This window comes from Chenopodium album, chromosome 11 (assembly GCF_948465745.1).
Source record: "Chenopodium album chromosome 11, dcCheAlbu1.1, whole genome shotgun sequence".
NCBI lineage: Eukaryota > Viridiplantae > Streptophyta > Magnoliopsida > Caryophyllales > Amaranthaceae > Chenopodium > Chenopodium album.
The window spans coordinates 53,592,566-53,617,542 of NC_137844.1; the positions used below are offsets into that span (position 1 = coordinate 53,592,566).

Genomic DNA, 24,977 nt, shown 5'->3' on the forward strand with positions numbered 1-24,977 from the left:
GTAAGAAATTGGAGGAAGTATTATTACAACATTTATTTCCAATATATGATTTTCTTACAAAATGTTAACACAAGCTCCATATGTTTGAAAATCATCCTACAATAAGAATCTGTAAGGAAGGGATTAAAAAAGGTAAGAAGAGAAAAAAAAAAAAAACCATACATTTTTTCGAAGTGACACGTTTTTCTTAAACCCCTTCAAGATTTAGGGAGAATCAAACCCAACCCTCCCATCAAAAATTGAAGGGATTGACCCTATCCAACCCCTTTCTTCGTCGTGCATGAAAAGGGGAAGAAAATCATAGGGAATTTGGATTAATTTTTTATTTTTATTTTTACCAAATAATCTCAACCCTTTATCTTCTACTAATTCATGCATCATAATCTCAAGACATGAAACTATAACATCCATTTCTTTAAAAGCATTTTCGTACATTTATCCTAATCCCTTTTAACTTTAATTAATGTATACATGTAACTTTAAACTAGTCAACATAAACTACCACTTTTAACTTTTATAATCCACTAATAGCTAAACTTTAGCTTATTATCTTGCACCAAAATACATAAAATTTAGATGTTTAATCTTTCTAATCTAATACCGACTTTGAGTAATAATAGCTGATAGATCCACTAATACACAATATAATTAAGAGTACGTAGCAAAACGCTCACTTTTTGCTTCTTTGGTCACTTCACATTTAATTGGACACAAAAAGAAAAAAGACACTCACTTTTATTTTTGATCACTCTTTTCCCCATTTCATCAAACCAAGCATTCACGAGACACTTCTGAATTCCCTCCTTTGAATTCATCCTCTTTTTTTTTTTTCTCTCTCTCTCTCTCTCTCTCTCTCTCTCTCTCTCTCTCTCCTCTAATCTACTTCACTTGGATTACAAAACCGTGAACATCTCTTACAATCCATTTTTCTTTCCTTTTCTTTGTTTCTTGAATTTTCTATTATTTTGCTCGAAAATTCAGTTCAGTTCAATCCAGTCCATTCCAGTCCGGTTCTGTTCATTTCAACTAGATATTGTATTCCATCTTTTGCGACCATGAAGTTGAATAACCCACTATTGAATCAATACCTTCCTTTGTTTCTCCTTAATCTAAGCATGTTTCTATAGTACTCTTTCTAAACTTCCCCTGTTTTTTTCCTCTGTTTTTCATTTTTGGTTAGTTTAACAAAAAAAAAAAAAAAAAAAAAATGATGGTTCAATATTGTGGAATAACCCATTGGGTTTTTCTGTCTCGTATAAACTGTTAACCAATTTTGGCATGCTACAAATCATAGCCATAATTTCGAAAAGCCATGCATCTCAATCAGTTCATGAAGTTCTTAAAATCAATCCAAACTTACAGAAGAAAAATCCCAGTTATAATTTTTGCACCCTCTTCTAATTATTAACATAAAAAATTTCTTACAATATTATTATTGTTTTTGTCCTACAAAAAAGTTCATAAAAATAAGAGATGGAGAGCTCATCATGTTTTCCAACATCATTAAGCTGTTTAAATCTTCGTCGAAGGAGGAGGAAGTCACTAGCGATTCGCTCAATGGCGAAAGCACCAAGAAGAAACTGGGATATGGATGCCGAGAGCACGGAGAGGAAGCGATTCGATAGCTTGGAATCGTGGTCGATGATACTGGATTCAGAGAACATAGAAGCATTAGAATCAGCAAACCAAGAAGGTAAAGAAGAATGGACAGCAGATTTATCGCAGTTATTTATAGGAAATAAATTTGCATCAGGAGCTCATAGTAGGATTTATAGAGGGATTTATAAGCAGAGAGCAGTTGCTGTAAAAATGGTCAGAATTCCAACACATAAAGATGAAGCAAGAGCTAAGCTTGAACATCAGTTTACTTCTGAAGTTTCATTGCTTTCTGGCCTTTATCACCCCAATATAGTCCAGGTAAATTTTTAGGCTTATATATCATGTTAATTACAGTATTTCTCATGTTTAAGAGAGGGTAAAAAATAAAATATTACTTTGGTAATAGGAAAAGAGTGCACCCAAAATTTCGTATGCTTAAAGTATAGGTAGCACGGACACTTTTAAAAGAAAGTTTTGTTTCGTATCTAATATGTATATATGAATATGATTAATATTAGGACTCAATTTTGAACCCATATTGCTATTTGTGCGGTAGTCATGTTATGATATTAAGTCAAGAAAGAATTTCAAACTTTGTACAAGATTGTGAGCTAATTTTATTTGTGCTTGTAGTAACACATATCTATACTTATCTAAGGGTTACTGCTTTGCTGCTTATATAATTATATTCAAGACATACGAGTGGACTAACCTATCTTAGTTGGTTAATGTCTTGGTGGTGGTACCCAACACATGAGATTAAATCTTGTTTACATCATTTGTCTTTTATGACTCTCTTTACACTAAAAAAAAAAAGAAAAAAAAAAAAAGATTTAGATAACAATAATGTGACACTCTATTAACTAAATATTGTTGACCGTTAATTTCTTTTCGTATTTTGTAAGGAAAAAAGGGGGGGGGGGTGGTGGGGAATTGCTTTACCTTTTTTGGCAAGGTTTAGATGATTTTTAACATGCACAAAAAAAGTGGTACTTGTACAAGTGTGTAACAGTATAGAACACTCCGGCCAATAATTTCTGTAATATCAATTTTTTATTTTTTTTTTTATTTTTTTTATTTTTTTGTGTGTGGATTATTGCAGTTTATTGCTGCATGTAAGAAACCACCAGTATACTGCATAATTACAGAATACATGTCTCAAGGGACTCTGAGGATGTACCTAAACAAGAAAGAGCCTTACTCCCTGTCAACAGAAACGATACTTCGATTAGCCCTCGACATTTCAAGAGGAATGGAGTACCTTCATTCACAAGGGGTGATCCACAGGGACCTCAAATCCAACAACCTGCTCCTCAACGACGAGATGAGGGTGAAGGTGGCAGATTTTGGTACGTCGTGTTTGGAAACACAGTGCCAAGAAACGAAAGGGAACATGGGAACGTATCGTTGGATGGCCCCGGAGATGATCAAGGAAAAGCCTTACACAAGGAAGGTAGACGTGTATAGCTTTGGGATTGTTCTTTGGGAGCTTACTACTGCTTTGCTTCCCTTCCAGGGTATGACCCCTGTGCAAGCTGCCTTTGCTGTTGCTGAAAAGGTTAGTTTATAGTTTTTCTTATGTAGTATTATATATCGAAATTATAGAGTATAATCGTGGCAATTTCATCTTAGATCGTAAAAATAGAGATAAATTGATAGTAAATTACCCTTTTATCATTCGACTGTCGAAAGTACATCGCACAACTCCGTGTACAATACTACCCTTGTCTAAATTTAGTCTCTACACTACAAAACTAGTTTATTATCACTAGAATGTCAAAAGTACACAGCACATTTACAATTTGCATTTAGACATTTAGTCTCTACATTACAAAACAAATTTAACACGACAGTTTATTATAACTTCTAACAATTCTAAGAGAATTTTAGATTAACATAAAACCGGTTTGATCTGATGTTTAATTGTGTTATTGTATGGCCAGAACGCTCGGCCTCCCTTACCAGCAAGTTGTCAGCCTGCCTTAGCACATCTAATAAAGAGATGCTGGGCAGCAAACCCAAACAAGAGGCCAGATTTTAGTTACATTGTGGCGGCTCTTGAGGAATATGATGAGTGTGTGAAGGAAGGACTCCCCCTCGTGTCACGCCGTCGATTGGTCAGACGTAATGCAAATGCAATAGCTCATCGTTTCAAAACCTGCATTACCTTGAATTCTCCCCCCTCCTCTATACCTGTAAACGCATGACCTTCAAAAACAAATATCTAGAAGAAAAAAGAAATATGGGAAAAAGGGTCATTCATTCACCATTCATGATCTTGATTAATGTTCATTATTTTTTAGTTTGAATTACTAAAGTTTATGACCACTTGCCTAATTTAGTTGAGATTATTTACTTATGCCAATATATTAAAGTCAATTATGTGTACATATCTATTGCGACCTTCATTTATTGCTTAGGGTATACTCCTATCTCTAAGTCTTAGTCTTACCAAAGATGATTGTATTTGTTACTAATTTTCATATGCTTCATTTTATTATTGATCAATTATATTTCTATCAAGATTGTCACTATTTCACCTCATTTTAGTGAAGACTCCGTAATAATTTAGTACCTGTGAAATTTACAAGTACCATCACTAATATCGAATAAATTTTGCTAAAAAAGAAAATACAAAACAATTCAATTGTGACATGTGGCATCTAAATCATTTTAGGAATTTAACTTTGGGGACTATTTTAAGCAAATACCCCAAAAGTTCAATTTTTCTAAGTTGATCAAAAGTTGAGACCAATGAAAGAAGAATAGTCATAATTGGGACTATTGGAATTAATTTTTCGTATTAGTACGACTTCAGTGGGTGATAAAGGGGTTTTGGCCTTATGGATAACAAAATTACAAACTATCAATGGTAGTTTGACATCACAATATACACGATGTCCTTATGTTTAATCTCTCCTAAAAATTAGTGAAATACGGATTTCTATTTTAAAGTCATGCTGTGTATATCTTGAACATGAACAGAGGAGTTACTACACATCAAATATATAAGCACGTCTGCTGATCACTAGAATGCATGGGGAACCCTGAACAGCCAATCCCTTTAATAGTTCGGAACAGATAACCGGTTCAAGTGATCCTCTCAGCAGGAAATTTGGATCGATTACAGCTAGACCTATAGTTGGTGATGTATGAAGCAAATTCATGGTTGCTGTACATTCTACATCACATCAATACATGTATTAAGCTAATTTTACTTTTGAGCCAAGTGTCCATAAATGAGACCGTGACTACCAAGACAAACAAATTCACATTTACAAATTAAGAAAACAACTCAATACAGAAAGCTACAAGGTAAAGCATTCATATTTCATATACTTCAGGTTTGAACAGAAATTCAAAAATGAGGAAATCAGATTCCCATGTTTCTAGGAGATAAATCATACTAAAAGTTACCTCTGGTCAAGCCTTCTAAATCCTCCAAAATTCAGCCACTGTTAAGATCGAAGGTCTGCGCTCTTTAAACGTTCATGAGATTTAATTAAGTCCCTGATTCACATTTGATGAACCCTGACCGGTAATGCACTCTTCGTATCTGAAAAGCACAACAATTTTTTTTTTTCTAAGCATTGTTTCCATTAAAAAGAACATTTGTTTTCTTGATATGAAAACACATCATATGGGATAACTTGCAAAGCTTCTCAAAAGAAGAAAATACTAGTATATAACGTTTACCCATCGGGAATAAGCAGTCTCGAGTCGAAATCAAATGTACTCCTGAGCAATTGGGACCATGATCAACAAACTGCCAAAAAAAATGAAAGGTTATTGTACTGATTCACACTACAGACAACTGAATCTAAGCTGCAGCAATGAAGACTCCTTCCATTCCAGGAAAGTTTTGTTACTCATATAACAAAGCCATACCATGAACTCAAACTCAAGCATATAGTCTCTTCCATCTCTCTTCAACCCATGCATTTTATGAGAATACTTGATTTCTTTCACTGAGAAACCCTTCAGCCCATAATCTTTTGCTACCGGCCGGTCCAGCCCCACCGATTGAGAAAGAATGTGATTTGGCTAGAGAATTACCAAGAACCACAGCATTAGTTCAACAACAATCCATCCTCACATCTGCAGTACAATGTCATTTGGGAGAAATGCAACATTGTCAAAGGCACACTCTTCATGAAAAAAGAGTGCATGATCATATCAAGTCCCCTTCACAGAACAGTTGCCAGAGGACTCCAATACAGAATAAGATGGGAGTGTGGAGACACACTAAATTCTCAATTGGTTTTGTAAATATGAATCCTTAAACCATCTCTAACACTTTTATACATCCACTGGAGTTGGCAGCAACAAGCACATTAGATTTTCCTTTCCAACATACACTGGAAACAAACTGCCCATTGCCATCATCAGTCTCTTTTCCAGATATTGGATCAACTGAGCCAAACTTGTGTGAAGTAATTGGCATAGGAAGAGATTTATAATAAGTATAAACCTAAACAAGAGGAAATGAGATGTCAGACAAGTACCAAAAGGTATGGCATTTACAAAAGACTAGTCAGAAAATTTTGAGGTTTCCTTGCAATTAAGTGCACAAGCTAAGAAACATGTACGTGCAATGTAAGAAACCTATAAAACTCTATTCTCCTCTTTATTCTAAAATAAAAATAAAAAAAAATAAAAACAATAAATATTAGTGACCTAGTGGGTGCAAATTTAAAAATTGGTAATAAAAATAATAAATATTAGTATATTTAAAAATAAAAAAAAATTAAAAATTAAAAAAAAAAAAAAACAGTTGATGAGGTAGTTGTTTTTAGTTTAGGATGCTAGTTTTTTTTTTGTCTTAAAAAAAGTTGAGGGGTAATTTGGGAAAGTGAACTTAATCACCCAAAACCCCTCTTTAATCTATATATATATATTAGATAAGTGTTGGAAAATTTCACTCAGGTTTCTTTTAGTCTTTAATCAGCCCCTATATGGAGGGGAAGAGTTAAAAATAAATAAATAAATTATTATAAAAATTAAAAAAATAAAATAAAATAAAATAAAAAAGAACACCTCATTTGTTTCTGAACCACAAGCTATGTACCCTTCACCAACAGATAAGCCCACAAAATTCTGCAAAATTCAGAGGTGGGACAGTAGTCAGAATTATCTGTTGAACCATATAAATGACTCAAGTTCATATGATCAAGCAACATATCAATTGAAATATAGGTTACCAACCTTCTCATTCTTATGCCCACCAAGGGTTAAGCTGCAAGCATTGTTGGACAAGCCAGCAGCATTAGATTTGCTAAGATCCCAAAGCTTCAATGTGTTATCCGTTGATGCAGAAACAAGGGTTGCAGAGTCAACAAACTTCACATAACTAACAGCTTTCTCATGACCAGCCAACACACACCATGGAGCATTAGCATTACGGAGATCATAGCAATATATCTTGTAATCAGCAGACCCAAAGGCCAGCAGATGGGATGAGTGAGCAGAAAACTGAACACAGCACACGTTTGCAATGTTCCGGATTGTATGCAAAGAATTTTTCTGCCCAAATTTAAGAAATGATGAGATATTGTGCATTTTTCCCATTACAGGGGCCATGATATATCACTTAACCACTATTCCCTTTGCCAAATTAAAGTCCCATTTAGCACACATGTTTAGAAAGTGAATAAAAAATAAGATATTGAGGTTTGGACATTTGTCTAATTAAAGGTGAATATGAATACAAACAACAATAGTTGGGTTTGGTTGACAAAAAGTGAGTAAAAAAAAATAGATAGTGGGGTTTGTTAACTAAAAATGAAAAGAAACAGATAAATATGAAATGAAACTATTATTTTCTGGTTCATCTGATTTTTTCTGAAATTATCTTCTCTGGACTTATTTAATTTTGTCTGAATTTATCTGACTAATTTTTTTTTTTTTTTTTTTTTATCTGGTCTCAATTTAATTTTGAACTTATTTAATCTTAAATTATTTTGTTCTGAAATAAAATAAATTAAGCTACTCCGTAAATAAGATGAAGCAAACCGACTATTAAGAAGGGACAAGGTTTTTGGGTAAAATGAGACTTTGATTTGGGAACAAGGAGAGTAAGGATTAATTACTGAGCAATGGATTATGGCCAGATATAAGGAGATAAACATGTAGCAAACAATTGTATGACTAATTTGTAAATTACCTCATTGATGCTCCATAATTTTACAGAGCAATCATCACTTCCAGTAGCCAACTTCATGGGATCCAACATAGAAAAATCAACAGACCATGCCCTTTTCTCATGTTCGGTATACTGAGAAAACTCTTGACCAGTGCTGGCATCCCACAACTGGTTTTCATGATATAATAAGCAATAATAGGTCAACATCACTAGTTGAAATTGAAAACACACAAAGCAAGAGAATGAGAGATATTTGCAGGTCAGCAATAATAAAAGAGAAGACATATGACCCAAGAAATATTAGTATCTTCCCAGATTAAAATCAAAATTGCTATGCCCATTACGGTATGAGCACATGACAAATAGTTCACAATTTCTACCCCAATGAAACAACAGTAAAATATGTACTTCGAAAAAAAAAAATTCCCCGGAAAGTTTGTATAAACTATTAAGCAACGACCATTTCCAGTATAATTCCTTCTTTTAACAGGTCAAATAAGATCAAGCGTACAAAGCCTCATCTCTAATATTGACTAGTATTGAATATAATGATGACCGATTTTAGTGGCCAATTAAGGAAACATGGACTCATAATAAATCCTGATTCCAACTAATAAAGGAATAGGCATTAAAAATTTTGAACGAACATAAACATATAACTTATCAAAATTAATTGACATGAAAGAAATGTGGGAAAAAAAATATATCCCATCAAAAAACAAATACCTTTAAAAAAAATGTAAGATGTACAAACCTTGACAATACCGTCGTAATCTGTTGAAGCCAAATAATTTTTGATATAATTGTTCCAGCAGACACAACTGAGCTTTGATTTGTTTGACATCTCAATAACAGGATAATGAATGTCAACAGAATTGTCATAAACTGCCTGATAATCAAAAATCTTTATTTTCTTGGATACTCCAGCTGCGGCAAAGTAGTCCTCATCTCGGTCAAAACTCAGAGAGCAGACAACATTAGTAGAGTTCGTAACTATATCCCTATTTCTTAAAGTCCCACAAAGTTTGAGCTTGCTGTAACGAGCATACTTGCATAGACCATCAAAGAAAGCTCCTTGGTCATCTAAAGGTTCCTGTATTTCTTCATCATGTTGATCTGAATACCATTTCTCTCTACTTTTGAGAATTTCCCTGTCTGCACGAACCACAGTATCATTCACAGATTCATGGATTTGGGATCGTGCAGAAAAGTAAGCACTTTCCAGCTGAGAAACATTCTTCATGAACCTTGAGTCTCCTCCATCAAAGACAGGGGTAGAATGCCTGTCTCCATGGTATAGGAAACCTCTTTCTCTTGCATAGAGCAATCCCTCTTCTCCTGAGCAAGTTGCAGTCATGGACTTCTTCAACTGGTGCCTCTTCTCTAGTTCTTTGATATCTGAATCTATGCACCCAAGATCTTCAACCAATTTCGAGGCATGTTTTTGCTTCTGATCTTTCACAGACAAAAGAAAGTGCAATAACAGCTCAGATTCACCTTCATCTTGCTGAATAGATGACAATTTCTCATCCCCACACAATGCTTGTACTTCACTCACGACTTCTGATTGTAAAACATCTCTATTCAACCCAGTGATACCGAATTAGCATACCAAGATAGAGAAATATCTAATAGCTCAAATGCTATCGAATTCAATATAAGAATCACACATATCTATCTGATTTGCATACAGTATGGTGTCACATGTCAATATGAATACTACAGATTAAGAATAGTGCTATCAAGTTGTCTTGTGAGCTGCACCAGTTTGGCTTGAATGGGCTTGTTATATAATTGTATTTTTCATAAAAATTAAAAAACTATGAAGTTAGCCAAATTCATGGATCATGACCAAATAATAACTATGTATCCTAAATTTCTCTTAATTTTTTTGACTTTAGATACCATATTCGAAAAGGTCAATGTAATTAAGATGTAAAACACAAAATAATCTTGAGTCAAGTGTGCAGAAGCCCTTTTTAAGAGCTTGAGCCAAGCTCGAAATTTTGAGCTCAACAAGCTTTGATAAGGGTATATTCCAGGAACTACCATGTGGCAAACATCCCCTTAGTGCCCTTACCTTGGTCCTCTTCAGATTTCCCTTACCAACAAAGAAAATCAATTTTGATCATTGGTGGTTCCAATGAAACTGGCACTCAACTAATCTCTATCAACATATTGTAGACTCTCGAAGGCCCACTGCCTACTCTCTCTGCAGTTACAACCCCCCCCCCCCCCCCCTCACCCTTCTTCTCCACCTCTCCATTTGGATATCAATCTCTTAAATTCAAGAGGCATTATCATTTTCGAGGCCGGCATTGATAAAAGAAACTAATTTTTCCTGATTGACTAATGATATTTTCAAATACATTGTACTGTAATATACCGATCAAAACTGATTTTGAATATCAAAACTAATTTTTACTAATGACAACAAATGTTAACTGCTTAAAACTGGCTTATACAGATTAGAACTGATATTTACTGAAAGTAGAGTAATTTTTCTTCAAGCTGAAGTGAACAGGGCCTTAAAGAGTAGCAAAGATCCACAAAAAAAAAAAAAAAAAAAAAAAAAAAAAAAAAAAAAACTAGCGTTGGATGGAATATACAGTACCTGGCTGTTGGCCGAAGTGAAGGTTCAGGATGAAGTAGCCACAAACAAAACCCAGCTTCCTTTGGGTTTGCCGATAAAAAGTTGGGAGGAAGAATTCTATGACGCAGATCAGACATCGCTGTAGCTTGCACTTTCCCAGAGTCAAAACTGCTAAGTAACTGGAACAAGAAGGCAGAAACCAATCTCATTAGCCTATGTGCTTAATCCTGTTAAGAGTTAACACAGCAAAACCATTAAAGAAGAATGTAGACAACAAAATTAGAAACAAAAAGTTGTTATGAGCCAAAAATACTGCTGATTATGAAGTATAGGAGGAATACATGGCCTGACAAGGTAGCCATATACACGCCAATTCAAAACCTACATCACTGCAGCACAAAACAGAGAATTTTGAGTGCAATCATGACAATCTGATATTTTAAAAGCCTTGTCATGCACCAACAAGAGAGATACAAAAGGAAACAGAGGCATGTCAACTTCCATTATATGCAATGTGAAACGTCGAATTATCTACACAATTTGTTGTCTAAGTAAGGCATGAAGTGGATTATTGTATTCTAAAAAGGGTAAAAGCTTAATTTGACTAGTTGAGTGAGCATGTCCAAGAGAATGCACCCCTGACACAGTTTAATTAGCATATAGACCTAAAGTAGAATGTTGCAAGGTTGCGCTTTGTTGGAAAACAACTTGTGAAGTAGCGATAGTCCATAGAAAATTATACAAATTTTTAAATAAGACCACCTTGCAGGTGGGTATGTCCAAAAGGAGAGAGAAACACAAATAGGGTCACATGCTTGTAGTGACTCACAAAAAGTGGTCTTATACAAACGTTTCTCAAGATGAACGATGATAAGACAGTCATATACAAAAGCTTCTCAAGACGAAAGATGCCAAAAGATAAAGAAACTAGTTCACAAACCTCAAAAAAGAAGACCCCAAGATTGTAGATATTTGATGAGGTTGTGCAACCCCTGCCACAGAGCTCCTCAGGACTTCTATACCAAATCTCTTCTTGTTGTTCATTTACAGAAAGTGCCAGCTGTGCTGAAGGTAGCAAATGTAGCCTGCTTGAAGTCTTAGATACTCCTGGACCATCAAGATTGGCATCAATATTATTTGTTATTGGTTTAGGGCCACATCCTAATTGAAACTGTGGCTTCATCTTGAAAAAGTTTGCATTATCGATAGATTTCTGGTGCTTCACAACCGAGTAAGATTGGGCTGACATACCCAGCTCTAATGGTCTTTTCAGAGTCTGTGACTTCAGAATATCCTTACCAATTATATTCCCCTGCATTTCCTTCTGTGCACGTATGCACCCAAAATACTCAATCTTTCTGGACGGCAACAGCCTGAAAGAAGATGGACGCAAATCTGCCAAGACCTTGCCATCCGAGTGAAGACAATGCACCAGCTCTAAAATCTGCTTAAAAGCATATAAACTATCAACTTTATGCGGTTTATTTTGCCTTGATCTCATCCACTCCCTTAAATTCAAGCCATCATTCACAGATTCACGACCAGCAGAAGTAGCAACTCCACAATTAGATGGAAAAGGAGATTTTGGTCCCATATTTACCGGTGGATTAGAAGTTAGTCCCACATTTACTGGCAGATTGGAGGCTGCTATGGGTGCAGCAGCAGCCGCCTTTGCAATTTTTTGGCCCCTCAGTTCTACAGCAGCAGAAACTGGTCCTCTACATACGACCCCTTTACCCTTTAGTGTATTCCTAACAAAATATTCTGGACATTCAGAAGATCTGGATAGAATCTTCATTCTCATAGCCCCAGATGAAAAGGCGTGCTGCAAAACTGCATCACTTTCATTTTGAGTTGTCTCATAAGGGCTTACATTGGCATTATGATTAATTTCTTGCCCAGCCAACACGTTGGCAGGTCTTGAGTCTTTCCAAGCACCTGATGTTGAGAGGGATTTCTCCTTGTGGATTAAATGTTCATGTGGAGTTTCAGCTTCTGATCTGATCCTCGGCTGATACCCATGCTGCCACTCATTTAGAATTGTATCCATCATCTCACCCTCATTCATTGTACCAAAGCCAGAGCTGTGATCTCCCAAGAATAGCTCCTGAACTCTGACCTCCCCACTTTCATGGTAACTTGTACATGGATCTCGAGGAATTTCCACTACATTTACATCACTATTGACATCGTTTCCACCTAACATATCCACAAATTGTTGGACTGAGCTCCTTCGGATATCCCCTTCCCTAAAAGTAACCCTCCCCCGTGGTTCCAACACATTGCAGCTCTCCACCAAATTTTCACTTTCTTTACCTTGGGCTCGAATATCCTCTGCTCGACTCACAGGAGCCACATCCTCGGTATCCCCTTCATCCATAGTGGCTGAATACATGCTACTCAATCCTCAATGCACCAAAAGCATCTACGATTTAAAAATAATAACAATAATGAGAGCATTGAGTTGAAACGACCACCATATTTACACAAAAAAAAAAAAAAAAAAAAAAAAACTTGTAGCAAACCAAATTCAATCAACAGAAACTAAGACTTACTTCAAAAACCCATTTAAACATATGCATCAGATCAAGACAAACATTATAAATGCTAAAACTAAGAATTCGAGCCACCATAACAACCATAATCACGAATTTGCCGAAAATATCCATCAACAAGTATAGTTAAACATAACATAACTAATTTAGCTGCATTCCTGCTCATTATCTACATTCTTGAATCAATTTCACACACAAAACACATAATATCCATTATCCACCGACAATCAATTCATAGAAATCAAACTCAATCTATTTGAACAACTGGGAAATGAGCAAAACTAAGTGCATGCACTTATTACACACCCAAAAACAAAATAAACCATTAATTCGAAAAAGAAAAAAAAAAAAAAAAAAAAAAAAAAAAAAAAAAAAAAAGTTAAATTGAACAAAATTAGATAAAATCAAGAGACACCCAGAATTCAAAATCAACATTAAAGACTCACCAGAATCAAGAATCAACACCAGAAACGTATTCTGTGAAATGGGAATTACGATTTAAGGTGAAAAAAAAAACCCTAAAAATTAATTAAAGAAAATTTTCTCCACACATTAATCTTTCCTAATATGGAAAGCTACAGATACATCTTGCGTTCAAATTTTCGCCCAGAAAACAAAGGCAATTTCCAGTACAATAATAAATAATAAATAATTTTTTTAAAAAAAAATATATGTGGTTACCTCAAGTTCTGAATTTCTGGGTCCTGACAAAATCATCATAATAATAATAATAAATAATTTATAAAAATTAATTTTTCAGGTATGGGTAGGAAGAAAGAGATTTGTGGCTGTAAAACATGCCAGAAATAGAATAATGAAGAAATGTTTTAGTTTGAGTGATCTTCGATTCCTCAACTCCTTTCTTTCTTCACAATGTGGAATTGTGGATGTTGATTATTATGAGATCTTTAATTATATGCTCTTTCCCTCACTTTTATTATGCCTTTCTTTTCTTAATTTATTTATGGGTATGCCACGTGTTTGACACGTGAATGTGGATAAGAGAAATGGTTTTTTTTTTTTTTTTTTTTTTTTAACTCTTGATATGTGAATTGGTAAATTATCAATTAATTTGCAATAGTAGATAATATGAATATTAAATTATGAAAGGATCTTACTATTAAGGGTCTGTTCTGATTTATTGAATTGAATTAAACTGAATTAAACTTATTGGAGCTGAATTAAACTGAACTAAATTGTTTATGAGAGAAGGAAATTAGAAACTGAACTGATTAAAGCTAAACTGAAATTAAGTTGAAGATAACAGGCCATAAGGGTGTCTAGATATATTTTATTCAAGGACATGAGATATAGATTGTTTCCGTGAATATGTAATGGAATTTTGGTAATTTTACTTACGAAGTTTCCTATAAAGACAAGATGTTGAACATTTAAGAATTAAGATCATAAGATTCATAGGTAGTACTCTGTATTTTTGAAACCAAATGTCATACTAAATAAAAAGTCAAAAAGGAGTAAAGATAAAACTATATGCAATTATTTATAAGTTTGTCATAGATATAAACAATTATGTACAAGTATCAATTATACTTAAAAGAATTTCATATATTGTTGGATTTGTTTCAATACATTTGCGTATGTATTTCTAAAATATCAATTTTCAACGACAATGACTATAAAAAGTCAAATACAACAATCTTAAAACATGAATAGAGTAAAAAATATAAAGACTCGGTGAAGGATGTATATGACTGATATCGAAGTTAAAATTTCAAACATCTTAAATATTATGAAAATCTTCCTAAAAGATAGGTATGGAGAAGGAAAAAAAGAACATTTTTTGTATTTTTTTTTTTTTTTTATGCTCATAATTTGATTTTGACACCATCAAACATAATTTTCGTGATTTTAACGAGGCATCTTAAGGAAACGTACTCAAGCTAAAGTACTTTTAGTAAGGAAGCGGTGCAATTATTGTGATACTTTCATTTTAGATATATGACACAACTAGATGAAATCATCTATCTAAAATTGGAAAAAACATAACAATAATTCTTGTATAAGAAAGCGGTTAGTGCATTAATTCAATGAAAGGTTGTCCAAAAGTACATACGGGGAAACCTCATTGGGAACTAGGTACTCCCACAATTGTTCACGACCAAACGGCACTAACCTTGCTAGGTGATGGGCAACGAAATTACCCTCACGCTTTACATGAGACCACACAATGGAAGAAAAATTCGAGCTAACAACAATAATATCCTCTAAAATTCCATCAACAAAGGCAAAGGAGAAAGAGTTCTTCTTGATCTTGGAGACTAGCTGCAGAGAATCAGACTCAAGAATGATGTCTGTATAGCCTAGATCTCTAGCCTTCTTCAAGCCAAACAGAGCAGCCTTGCTCTCTGCAATCAAAGGCTCCCAATGTGCTCTAAACCTGCTCACTGCTGCGAATAACACATGTCCCCTGCTGTCACGAGCTATAGCGCCAAGACCCAACCAACCATCATCGGAGATAGAGGCATCAACATTAATCTTCACGGCACTAGAGGGAGGGGGCTGCAAGACAATTCTACAAGTAGTCTCAGAGGGAGGAGAGGTACCCCCGTATATTTTTTCAGTGTATTCATCAAAGTCGAGCACAAGTCTGATATGCCTAAGGATCACAGCCTCATCAGCATCCCATTCCTTCTCAAAAACCCATTTGTTGCGGCGATACCAAATAAACCAAGAAAGAAACAAGCTCTTTTGGTAGACGTCCTCCTGCAAGTTTTTAGCCCGTAATAGCAAAATTTCACCAAAGGAATCAGCAGTAGCAAATTTAAGGGCCTCCTCACAACCACTTTTCAGCCACAACTGGTAAGATTCGGGGCATAAGATAACAACATGAATTGCTGTTTCATTGGCTGAATTGCAGCAGGGGCAGATCTGATCATCAATCAGATGCCTATGAGCTAATATGCTGCAAGTTGGCAGGGAATTTGAGCAGCATCTCCATAAGAATTGGCGCACTTTAGGAGTTGTCTTCGCCTTCCAAACCTCAACCCAGAATTTATCAAAATCGTCCAAGGCTAGAGACATGCCCAACAAGTATGCTGATTTTACCTCATATAAGCCATTTTTTGAGAAAGCCCAAGTGAGGGCATCACTAGGCATTCTCTCACTGATTGGGATAGCTAAAATGGCCTGCCTATCCTGTTCATTAAATAAGTCATCCAGCTTCCCCAAATCCCAGCAGCAAGTAGCACCATCAATAAGTTCAACAACAGTATCGCAAGCATCAGGTCTTCTGGCAGAAGAAACAAAGCGGCTGCCTTCATTTATGAGCCAAGGATCATCCCATATATTTATGCTTCGACCATCACCAACCCTCCACAAGATCCCCTCCTTTACAAGGGCCTTAGAGCTCCACAAACTCTGCCAAGAATAGCTCGAGACTGGACCAAGAGCAGCTTCAAAGACGGAAGTATGCGGGTAATATTTGGCCTTCAAGACTCGGCTCACAAGAGAACCCTCATTAGTAGCAAGTCTCCAAATTTGTTTTCCAAGAAGTGCTTGATTAAAAATGCCCAAATCCCTAAACCCCATTCCTCCAAGATATTTCGGTTGACACAAGGCATCCCAACTCTTCCAATGTATCTTCCTACCCTTCTCATCCGACCCCCACCAAAACCGAGCCATCATACTATGAATTTCTTGAATCAAACCAAGAGGAAATCTATATACTCCCATGAGGTAAGTAGGAATTGCTTGCACAACTGATTTTAAGAGAACTTCCTTTCCCGCCCTAGACAAAAGTTTCTCTTTCCAACCTTGAACCTTCTTCCATATGCGGTCCTTCACAAAAGCAAAAACCGCTTTCTTCGACCTCCCTATCTCAGTTGGCAAACCAAGATACTTCACATGGCTATCAACCATTTCCATCCCAAGAACCGAACTAAAAGTGACCCTGAAAGGTAACGGAACCCCCTTACTAAAAGATACTTCCGACTTCTACAAATTAAATTTTTGCCCGGAAGTTGCTTCGTATTTGTTAAGAATATCAACAATGACTGAACATTCCTGTCGGGTACCTCTAGTGAAAAGGAGGCTATCATCTGCGAAAAACAAATGAGTAATCTCGGGGCCGATCCTGTTAGCCCTTGCACCATGGATCATTTTTCTCTCCGAGGCCAACTGTAACATTCTAGAAAGAACATCAGAAACTAGAATGAAAAGATAAGGAGAAATAGGATCCCCTTGACGAAGACCTCTAGAAGGGATGAGATCAGTCGAAGGGACCCCATTAATGATGAAAGAGTAGCTGACTGTAGATACAAAAGTTATTATGGTATCCACCCAAGCTCCTGCAAAGCCCAACTTGGTCAATAATCTCCTTAAAAATTCCCACTCAACCCGGTCATAAGCCTTGCTCATATCCAGTTTCATAGCAATCGAACCCCTACGACCTTTAGATCTCTTCTTCATAGTATGAAAAAGTTCCAGAGCAATGAGAGCATTATCAGTAATAAGACGCTTAGGGACAAAAGCACTCTGATTTTCAGTAACCAAACTCCGGAGAAGGGGCTTAAGTCTATTAGCCACAGATTTTGACGCTAATTTGTACATAGAGAAATTGGCCGAAATTGAGAGATGCAAGTAGGGTCCTTAACTTTCGGGATGAGAGCCACATTAGTACGATTCACATGAGACATCGACACTCTACCAGAAATAATATTATTGACAAATAAAGTCACATCATCACCAACAATATGCCAATATTTCTGATAAAAAATAGCATGTAAACCATCCGGCCCCGGGGCCTTGCAAGGACTCATTTGAGAGAGGGCAACAAAAATTTCATCTTTAGGGTAGGGACGGCAAAGAGAGTTATTCATACCTCGGGACACAAGATTCGGCACACAAGAGAGCACCTCATTAATCAAACCATCATCAATCTCACCCCCTGTAAACAAAGAACCATAAAAGCCAAGAATGATTTTTTCAAATTCAAGTTTCTCGGAACACCATTCACCCTTAGTATTCATGAGTCCTTTTATGTAATTTTTGCTCTTCCTTTGGGATGCTTTGTGGTGGAAGTACTTCGTATTACGGTCCCCATCTTTAATCTCTGAGACTCTCGATCTTAGAAACCAATAAGCTTCATTTTTTTCATGTAAGTCATTAAGAATTGCCTCTAACGGATTACACTCAGCAAATTCTGGCTGGACATTCGAGCGTAATTGAGCCTCCTTGAGTGCCTCTTCAGAACTCCGTAGTAACTTTAATCCATGTAAGTGGGTATCTTTTAAATGGTTATGAATGTGATTGTATTTTATTGTGTATTTACAATTAAATACATGTTATAAAGACTGTTATGATTAATCTAACATATTTTAAGTATTTTTATGGGTAAAACTTAGGTAAAGAAATGGTAACCTTTATAATATACAGATATTAAGAAAATTTTAAATGTTTTAAAGGTAATTATAATCCGTACTCCCTCCGTCTCTTAACTACATGCCTATTTTTAATAATAAGCATGTATTTAAGAGACGGAGAGAGTATTATACAAAGTAATAAGTTTATAAAAGTCCTCTTATTCAAGAATTTCGTCTAAGGTATTCTCCCTACTCCTTACCCACTAACCCACATCCACGAATTTGAAACTAAAATAGTACATCACCATCATAAACTTTTTCTAATTAACCTAAGCTAGTGAAAATGACACAAGTACATAATTATTTATTAAATTAAAGGACAAATTAAAGATGAACAAAAGGAACCAATAAATTAAATAAACAAATAAAAGATGAGAAATGAGAGATAGCAATTGCATGAGAAGTGTTCGTGGCAAATACGAACATAAATAGCGTATACAATGATCCCACCAACACTTGTTGGCCTTGGCTCTGCTTCGGCTCAAGTGTTTACTTGGTTGGTTGGTTTAGGGATATAAATAAGTCTAAAGTTCATGGTCATCTACGGTCCACGTCAGAGGTTACCAAACATATATTTGCGCACGTGATCATCACATGGCCATGCATGGCTTCCCTCTTAAATTTTTTGCTCATCATTTTTTTTTTTTTTTTTTTTTTTTTACAGGAATTGCTCATCACAAATCACAAATCCTATATTGTTCTTCTATGAGGATGTTGTTAGAATGAGTGGCAGTTTTAATTTTCTCATGTAATCATATTAAGCAAGCGGGTAATACATTTGCTCATATTATGGCTAGATGGGATACTAATATGTATGAAGAACGAATCTGTATGAACTTTTTTCCCCACTCTTCAAGTTTTGGCGGATCTTGATTTAATATAATTTTGACCACTCGCTTTCCTTAAAAAACACAATCTTTTGATAAAAACTCCATGTAATTAAAAGATTGTCCTATTGCATTTTTATGTTGATCTTGTTGAATTTACTTTGAGACATATGGTTTAGTTCAATTTTTATGAAAGTTTGTACTCCGTAATTTCTACATACGAAACTTAAAATGCTTAACGTTAAAGATGCGTTTTGAAAATAGTAAAAAGTCACATTGATCAATCTGTAAGGAATAAAGTAATTTGAATCGTTTCTAAGGGGTCTTCAATTATGCAAATACTGTCTTTCTTACTGTTTTGGAAAAATCATTCATCTTTCTCTTCTCGCTTGCGCTATCAAAGAGAGAGTATAATATCTTGAAGAGCACTGCCATTTTCAATTACACCATAGTCGGGCCACAATTTGCTTCTAATGTAGTGTTTCTAATACGGAGTTGGTCACAACAATCATATACACCAACCAAAGTAATCTGACTTTCACTTTTCCTAGAATTTATAAGCAAATATGTCCCTGTTATTGCGTAGTCGGAAATAAACAAGGAGTTCACGCCCACAATATAAGCTGCTCCAGCAAATGACATTCAACTGGAACTATGTCATAGGGTTGATGATTAGTTAATTACAATATACACCCGAACGGTTTCCTGATTCCTACAGAATAACTAACAATCACTTCGCTACACACAAGTCAGAAGTACACTTAACAATCAGCTCGTTACACTCAATTACATAATCGACTAGTTGAGCACTCCAGGAACACTTCGGTAGAGGACTTACACAATTTTCTTCTGGCTGGAGATAATGGCAGGTGCAAAGCAAGGGTCTTTGCCATTCTTGTATATATCAAACAGCTGTTTGGAGTGAGCCAATGCTATTTTTTTGCAATCTTCTGCTCCTTTCGGATCAAACTTCTCCAGATCAGCATGTGTTTTTATCAACCCACCTTGTGCATCAGTAAGAAACCTGGCCAAAATTATTGCCCTAGGCAAATAATTGCAAAAATGTGAATATTTTCCTCATTTACAATAGTTGCAAAACAAAGAATTTATTGTAAATACAAAGGCAACAGAAAGCAGTTTCATTGATAGGAATGTAATAGCATAACTGATTTGGCAGCCCAATTATAGAAAAACAAAGGCATTTTACTTGCCAATAAAAAGAAAAAGGTAACTAATCAATTCAAGGCAGCTAATATACGCATTTTCTCCGACTGAAAAGCAGAAAGCAAAACCGTCCAATGTAGTACGATAAGTGATAATATTGTACAACTCAAGTTCTGTGACTCCTAGAGAGTATATTCTCCTCTTGTAAATTCAGATATATTCCATACCAAGAATTTGTCAGAAAGACCATTAACTCATGCAAGGATAGGGGAAATGATTTTGGCACACCCTTAATTGATTTTGGCACACCCCTATGTGAGAGCACAGTTTTCTATGCTCTTCTCACATAGGAGTGTGCCAAAATCAATAAAGGGTGTGCCAAAATCAATTTCCAAGGATAAGTCATTAGGATATAGTGTGCAATTCATAAAAGAAGAAAAGCATGGTACACCCCATGACAAACAGCAGTTTGAAATCAATTGTTGCACCTAAAGAATGGGGGTAACTCTATTAATTAAAAGAATTGCAGTCAATCATAATTCACAAATCATAGCAACTGTTTTCACCAGAGATCTAGATTTTGATTTTCTGTAACATACAATGATAATAACCAAACTAGTGTGTTTTATAATATTACATCTACCTTTATTTTTATTACTAGTATCTTTTTTTTTTTTTTTAAATCAAAAAACAAAAGCAGGGCTTCTTCTGTGTGATGCTGACAAAAATTTGAGTGCTTGATTCCTGTTTCTTCACTAATGGCTTTTGCTAGTGTAGTGTTTGTATAGAAGAATAGAGGTAGCTAGTGTTAGGTGTGGGTTATAACTTCTCTTTTACACTTTATACTACTCGTATTAGCTATAAAGTCAATATCATATTATTTCTACTTTTATCATAGATTCATAGACACACGAAGATAAAGGTTATCTGGTTATGTAACAATGTCTTCATTAAAAACCCATTCCAAAAGCTAAAATCTAAAGAGCCACAGAGCAGCATGAAATATACCTGAGAGCATAAAGTTTTAGCATTTTCTGTCTGTATAAAGCACAAAGTCCCTCCATGCAAAGTACAGTATTCTTCTGCAGATCATCAAGTAAATCTGCTTCATAATCCCAATTTTTATTTGAACTTCCTGATTCACCATGCACATCAGTGACCAAACTCTGGTACATTTCACCTATTGACACCCCAACCTGCTGCCTACACGGTTTCAGGGCTGCCATGGTTTTCTTTGAAGGACTAATTGACTCGGTATGTGTGCTAATGCCTAAGGGAGCTTCAGATGTTGAGAGCTTCCTTTTAAGTCCCTTTGGTGAAGGTAGTTCACCATCACCATCAGAACTACATAAGTCAACAACATGCGTAGATGCACATGGCGTAGAAGAAGCCGATTTCTCATCAGAAACTGACCAGATTCCCACAGGTCCTCCACGATTTGTGTTAGACTCAAAACTATTATGCTGTCCCTGGACACGAGTTGCACTGATTTCTTTGGGGCCTAAAACGAAGGGAAGACATCTTTTAAATGCCAGAAAATAAACATAAATAAACAAGACAGAAGAAAATTTGAAAATTGGGAGTACTTGGCTTAGATGAGGCAGTCTTCTCTTCAATGAGTGTTGTTTCATGACTAGATAGCGCTCCAAAGAGCCCTTCACATTTTGCTTCAAGACCGAAACTCTCCTGCTCTTGCACAACTTCAGTTCTGTCAACCAGTTGTGAACCTTTCAAAAAGAAATGAGAAAAATAAAAATCAAAGAAAGAAAGAATCTTCTCAATGAAAAAAAAAAAAAAAAAAAAAAGGACAAGCAAACTTGATAGGTGCACAAAAATCACATCATTGCTAGCTGGCTAGGCATTAGACAAGCCTGCAAAATATTTATTAATAGCTACGAGGTCATATTTTTGTGCTTAAAATTCTATGAAAGAAAGAAATATACTCACTCTAGAATATACAAAAAAAGGCATGCCAAAAGTTTAAGTACTACAGGAAATCAGAATTAAGTGGTCAGCCATATTAAACAGTGGTCCTTAACTCAATTCTATCCAACAGAGCATGCACCATCAAGCAGAGAATAGGAGCTCATGTAACAGAAAATTGAAGTTAGTTATGCAGACTTTGACATGTCAGCATCTAGTTAGGTCGTAATAATGTTTGGTAAGTCAATTCATTCTTGTATTGCTATTGAATAAGAGAGCTATAGTACTATAAATAGCTCGTCTCTGCTTCTCATTTCATTCATTCAGACAATTGTTGTAAGATTCTTTTTCATCATTAATTAATGCTTTAGTGTATAGGCACTTGAGTTGACAAGGTTCAACAATGAAGAAAAAGTTCATATTGTGTTTCTAATTTAATAAATCTGCTCTAAATCAGTACTTGCAAGTTGTAACACAGAATGAGGAGACTGAGAGACCAGAAAACAGGTTGAAGTCACAATAAATAGAACCCACAGGGCAACAAGCACAGCACAATACAAAATACTTCCAGCTCCAACATAACCGACAATGTTTTGTAAACCGACACTGTTTTGTTAATTATCATTGCTTGTATACATTCCAATAACCTTTTTAAGACCAAGAGTTCACAAGATAGTTACACTCCATCTATAAACATTTGCATGAAGAGAGTGTTGATACAAATCCTTAACGTCCCCAAAAGTAGTCATCCTTACGAGGAAACACTATGCTATATGAAATACAAAATCAATTATTATACAAAGAGAATAGAGATCAACCCTTAATTTAATTATTACGTACATTTTGAACATTTTTCAATGATGTTAGCCACAACAAGAACTAGAACTTTTCTGTACTGTAGATTAATAGGTGTTCCTAAACAAGTAAAGACATGAATCATACATGACTTGAAGTCTTGAACCCGCAACTTAAAATTTATTTGCTAAAATCTATACCACTAAACAATGTCATATCGTCATAAAATACATTATCCTTTCGAGATACAATATACATAAAACAAATTAAATAAAAATATAAAAAAAAAACACACACACACACATTTGATCATGACATTCTTGCATAGATCTTATTCATGCACTAATTCGAGGCATTGCCCAGGCCCAAAATCTATTGATATCACGACTTCCAATTTAATGACCGTGAAACCCTATCTACCAAAATACTAGCAACACAATTTAAAAAGTGATACCACATTCATTAGACTTAATCCCGGCTTCACAAATCTCTTCAAATGAACAACTCAGGTAATCTTACTACATGGAATAACCAATAACCAAAGGCCTTTTGATTAAGCACGAGAGGAAACTACATGCCCCAATCCCCCCACCCCCCGCCCTCTTTTTGTGAGTTTTTTCCCCTTGATCGTTATCCTTTGTACCAAACGCCCGAAAATATAACCCAACAACAATAGTACTCCGTAGTAAACTACGGAGTAGTAATTAAATTATCAAATACGAGTATAACTATAACACCACATAATTATAACAAGAAAACATATAAATATAACATCAAATCAAATAGTACATTTAAATGAACTCAAAGTCTCATACTACCTGAACCTGAATCTGAACCAGAACCAGCGTCGTTCAATATGACAACAGCTCGCTCCAAATCCGACACCCGCTTCTCGAACGCTCGAAACCGCTCGGTTGCAGCCGCCATTACACTCCCAAAATCTCTCTCCAACTTAGTATTCTTCACAGAAAGCTTCAACTTTTCTTCTCTCTCTTTCTCAGCTTCTTTTACCTTCTTCTCCATTCCCTTCATTTCCTCCTCCAAAAACCTGATTCTCCCCTTCAAACCCTCACTTTCCAACCTACAAACCCTAAAGTCCTTCTCAATTTTCATCTTCCTCTCTTCCAAACCTGCATTTTCATCACTCAAGTCCTTGTTTTGCTTCTTCAACATCTTCACCTCGCGCGACAATTCACTGATTTTCCCAACATCTTCATTCTTCAGCCTCTGAACATCCTGTTCAGCCGAAGCGAGTTTCACTCTGAGTCGAGCACACTCAGTGAGTGACTCACTGAGTTGGTGTTGCGACTCGCTGTTTGCGAGCAACAACTCGCCATGATCCTTCTTGTACTGCTCCAATTGCTTCGTTAGTATGTTGTTTTCCATCAACGCGTTCTTGAATTTCTGCACAAGTTCGTCTTTCTCACTCTTCAACCTCGATTCAACGTAGCTCAAAGCTTGTTTTGTTCTGTCATAGTCGTATGGTGAGAGAGGTAATCTTAGCGTAGAAATTGCCTCGAAAATTGGGGGATCCATGGAAGTTTAGCTAGGGATTTGAGTAAACCCTAGGAGAGAGAAAATGGAGGAAGAATTGGGGGAATTGCAAGAGTAATTACGATGAAACTGCAGTGTGAGAGTATACTCATACTGTACGTCTGTACTGTAATATGAGTATATGACTATATGATGGAGAAGAAGAGGAAAAGGCATGAAATGCATGAGTGTACGAAACGCAGGTGTACGCTCATGAAACGCAGATCACGCTTTTCCATATTCCCTATGATAAATAATTGACGATTTTACCCATTTTAATTTCGACTTCAATATTTGATCCTTAAAGATCATAATTAATTAATTATCCCCAAAACTTTAACCATTTTTTTTTTGTGCATCCTGGTGTAGTATTTTATTTTCAGAATTTTAATGGCTTAATCTTTCCCTTAAAACCTTAACCGAGCAATTTTTATGCCACTCAACTAAAGAATACAAAACAAATAG

The 24,977-nt window shown here is 35.6% G+C and overlaps 3 protein-coding genes across 5 annotated transcripts; 1 reads left to right on the forward strand and 2 right to left on the reverse strand.

The window, feature by feature from the left end:
- Positions 1–875: 875 nt before the first annotated feature.
- On the forward strand, positions 876–3,956 carry LOC145567760 (serine/threonine/tyrosine-protein kinase HT1-like). Its single transcript, XM_081627133.1, has 3 exons — positions 876–1,917; positions 2,702–3,157; positions 3,543–3,956. Exons 1-3 carry the CDS (start codon positions 1,474–1,476, stop codon positions 3,804–3,806), a joined length of 1,164 nt encoding a protein of 387 aa, XP_081483259.1. The 5' UTR covers positions 876–1,473; the 3' UTR covers positions 3,807–3,956.
- LOC145567759 (protein SPA1-RELATED 2-like) lies at positions 3,256–13,799 on the reverse strand. Of its 3 annotated transcripts, none has more exons than XM_081627131.1 (11): positions 13,571–13,799; positions 11,275–12,759; positions 10,356–10,513; positions 8,496–9,321; positions 7,763–7,909; positions 6,805–7,122; positions 6,637–6,696; positions 5,488–6,070; positions 5,296–5,365; positions 5,017–5,155; positions 3,256–3,792 (listed from the first exon to the last, which is right to left on the reverse strand). In XM_081627131.1, the coding sequence occupies exons 2-8, from the start codon at positions 12,727–12,729 to the stop codon at positions 5,879–5,881; spliced, it is 3,156 nt and encodes a 1,051-aa protein (XP_081483257.1). In that variant the 5' UTR covers positions 12,730–12,759; positions 13,571–13,799; the 3' UTR covers positions 3,256–3,792; positions 5,017–5,155; positions 5,296–5,365; positions 5,488–5,878. The 3 variants fall into 3 exon arrangements, with proteins under 3 accessions (XP_081483257.1, XP_081483256.1, XP_081483258.1); XM_081627130.1 differs by lacking the exon at positions 13,571–13,799 and adding an exon at positions 13,336–13,522; XM_081627132.1 differs by lacking the exons at positions 3,256–3,792; positions 13,571–13,799 and adding exons at positions 4,111–4,780; positions 13,336–13,522.
- A 5,897-nt stretch (positions 13,800–19,696) lies between these two features.
- Positions 19,697–24,608, reverse strand: LOC145569199 (uncharacterized). Its single transcript, XM_081628555.1, has 4 exons — positions 23,798–24,608; positions 21,848–21,988; positions 21,270–21,762; positions 19,697–20,139 (listed from the first exon to the last, which is right to left on the reverse strand). The coding sequence occupies exons 1-4, from the start codon at positions 24,513–24,515 to the stop codon at positions 19,932–19,934; spliced, it is 1,560 nt and encodes a 519-aa protein (XP_081484681.1). The 5' UTR covers positions 24,516–24,608; the 3' UTR covers positions 19,697–19,931.
- Positions 24,609–24,977: the final 369 nt, after the last annotated feature.

Excerpts from the sequence above, each read along its gene's own strand:
- LOC145567759 (XM_081627131.1), bottom strand. The coding sequence starts at position 12,729 with ATGTATTCAGCCACTATGGATGAAGGGGATACCGAGGATGTGGCTCCT. Across the intron at positions 9,322-10,355 it reads TCACTTCGGCCAACAGCCAG|AGATGTTTTACAATCAGAAG; the intron begins GTACTGTATATT and ends TGGGTTGAATAG. Across the intron at positions 6,071-6,636 it reads GTGGTTCAGAAACAAATGAG|GTTTATACTTATTATAAATC; the intron begins GTGTTCTTTTTT and ends CCTCTTGTTTAG.
- LOC145569199 (XM_081628555.1), bottom strand. The coding sequence starts at position 24,515 with ATGGATCCCCCAATTTTCGAGGCAATTTCTACGCTAAGATTACCTCTC. Across the intron at positions 21,989-23,797 it reads TGGTTCAGATTCAGGTTCAG|GTTCACAACTGGTTGACAGA; the intron begins GTAGTATGAGAC and ends TCTTTTTGAAAG. Across the intron at positions 20,140-21,269 it reads CTAAAACTTTATGCTCTCAG|GGCAATAATTTTGGCCAGGT; the intron begins GTATATTTCATG and ends TTATTTGCCTAG.
- LOC145567760 (XM_081627133.1), top strand. The coding sequence starts at position 1,474 with ATGGAGAGCTCATCATGTTTTCCAACATCATTAAGCTGTTTAAATCTT. Across the intron at positions 1,918-2,701 it reads ATCACCCCAATATAGTCCAG|TTTATTGCTGCATGTAAGAA; the intron begins GTAAATTTTTAG and ends GGATTATTGCAG. Across the intron at positions 3,158-3,542 it reads CCTTTGCTGTTGCTGAAAAG|AACGCTCGGCCTCCCTTACC; the intron begins GTTAGTTTATAG and ends TTGTATGGCCAG.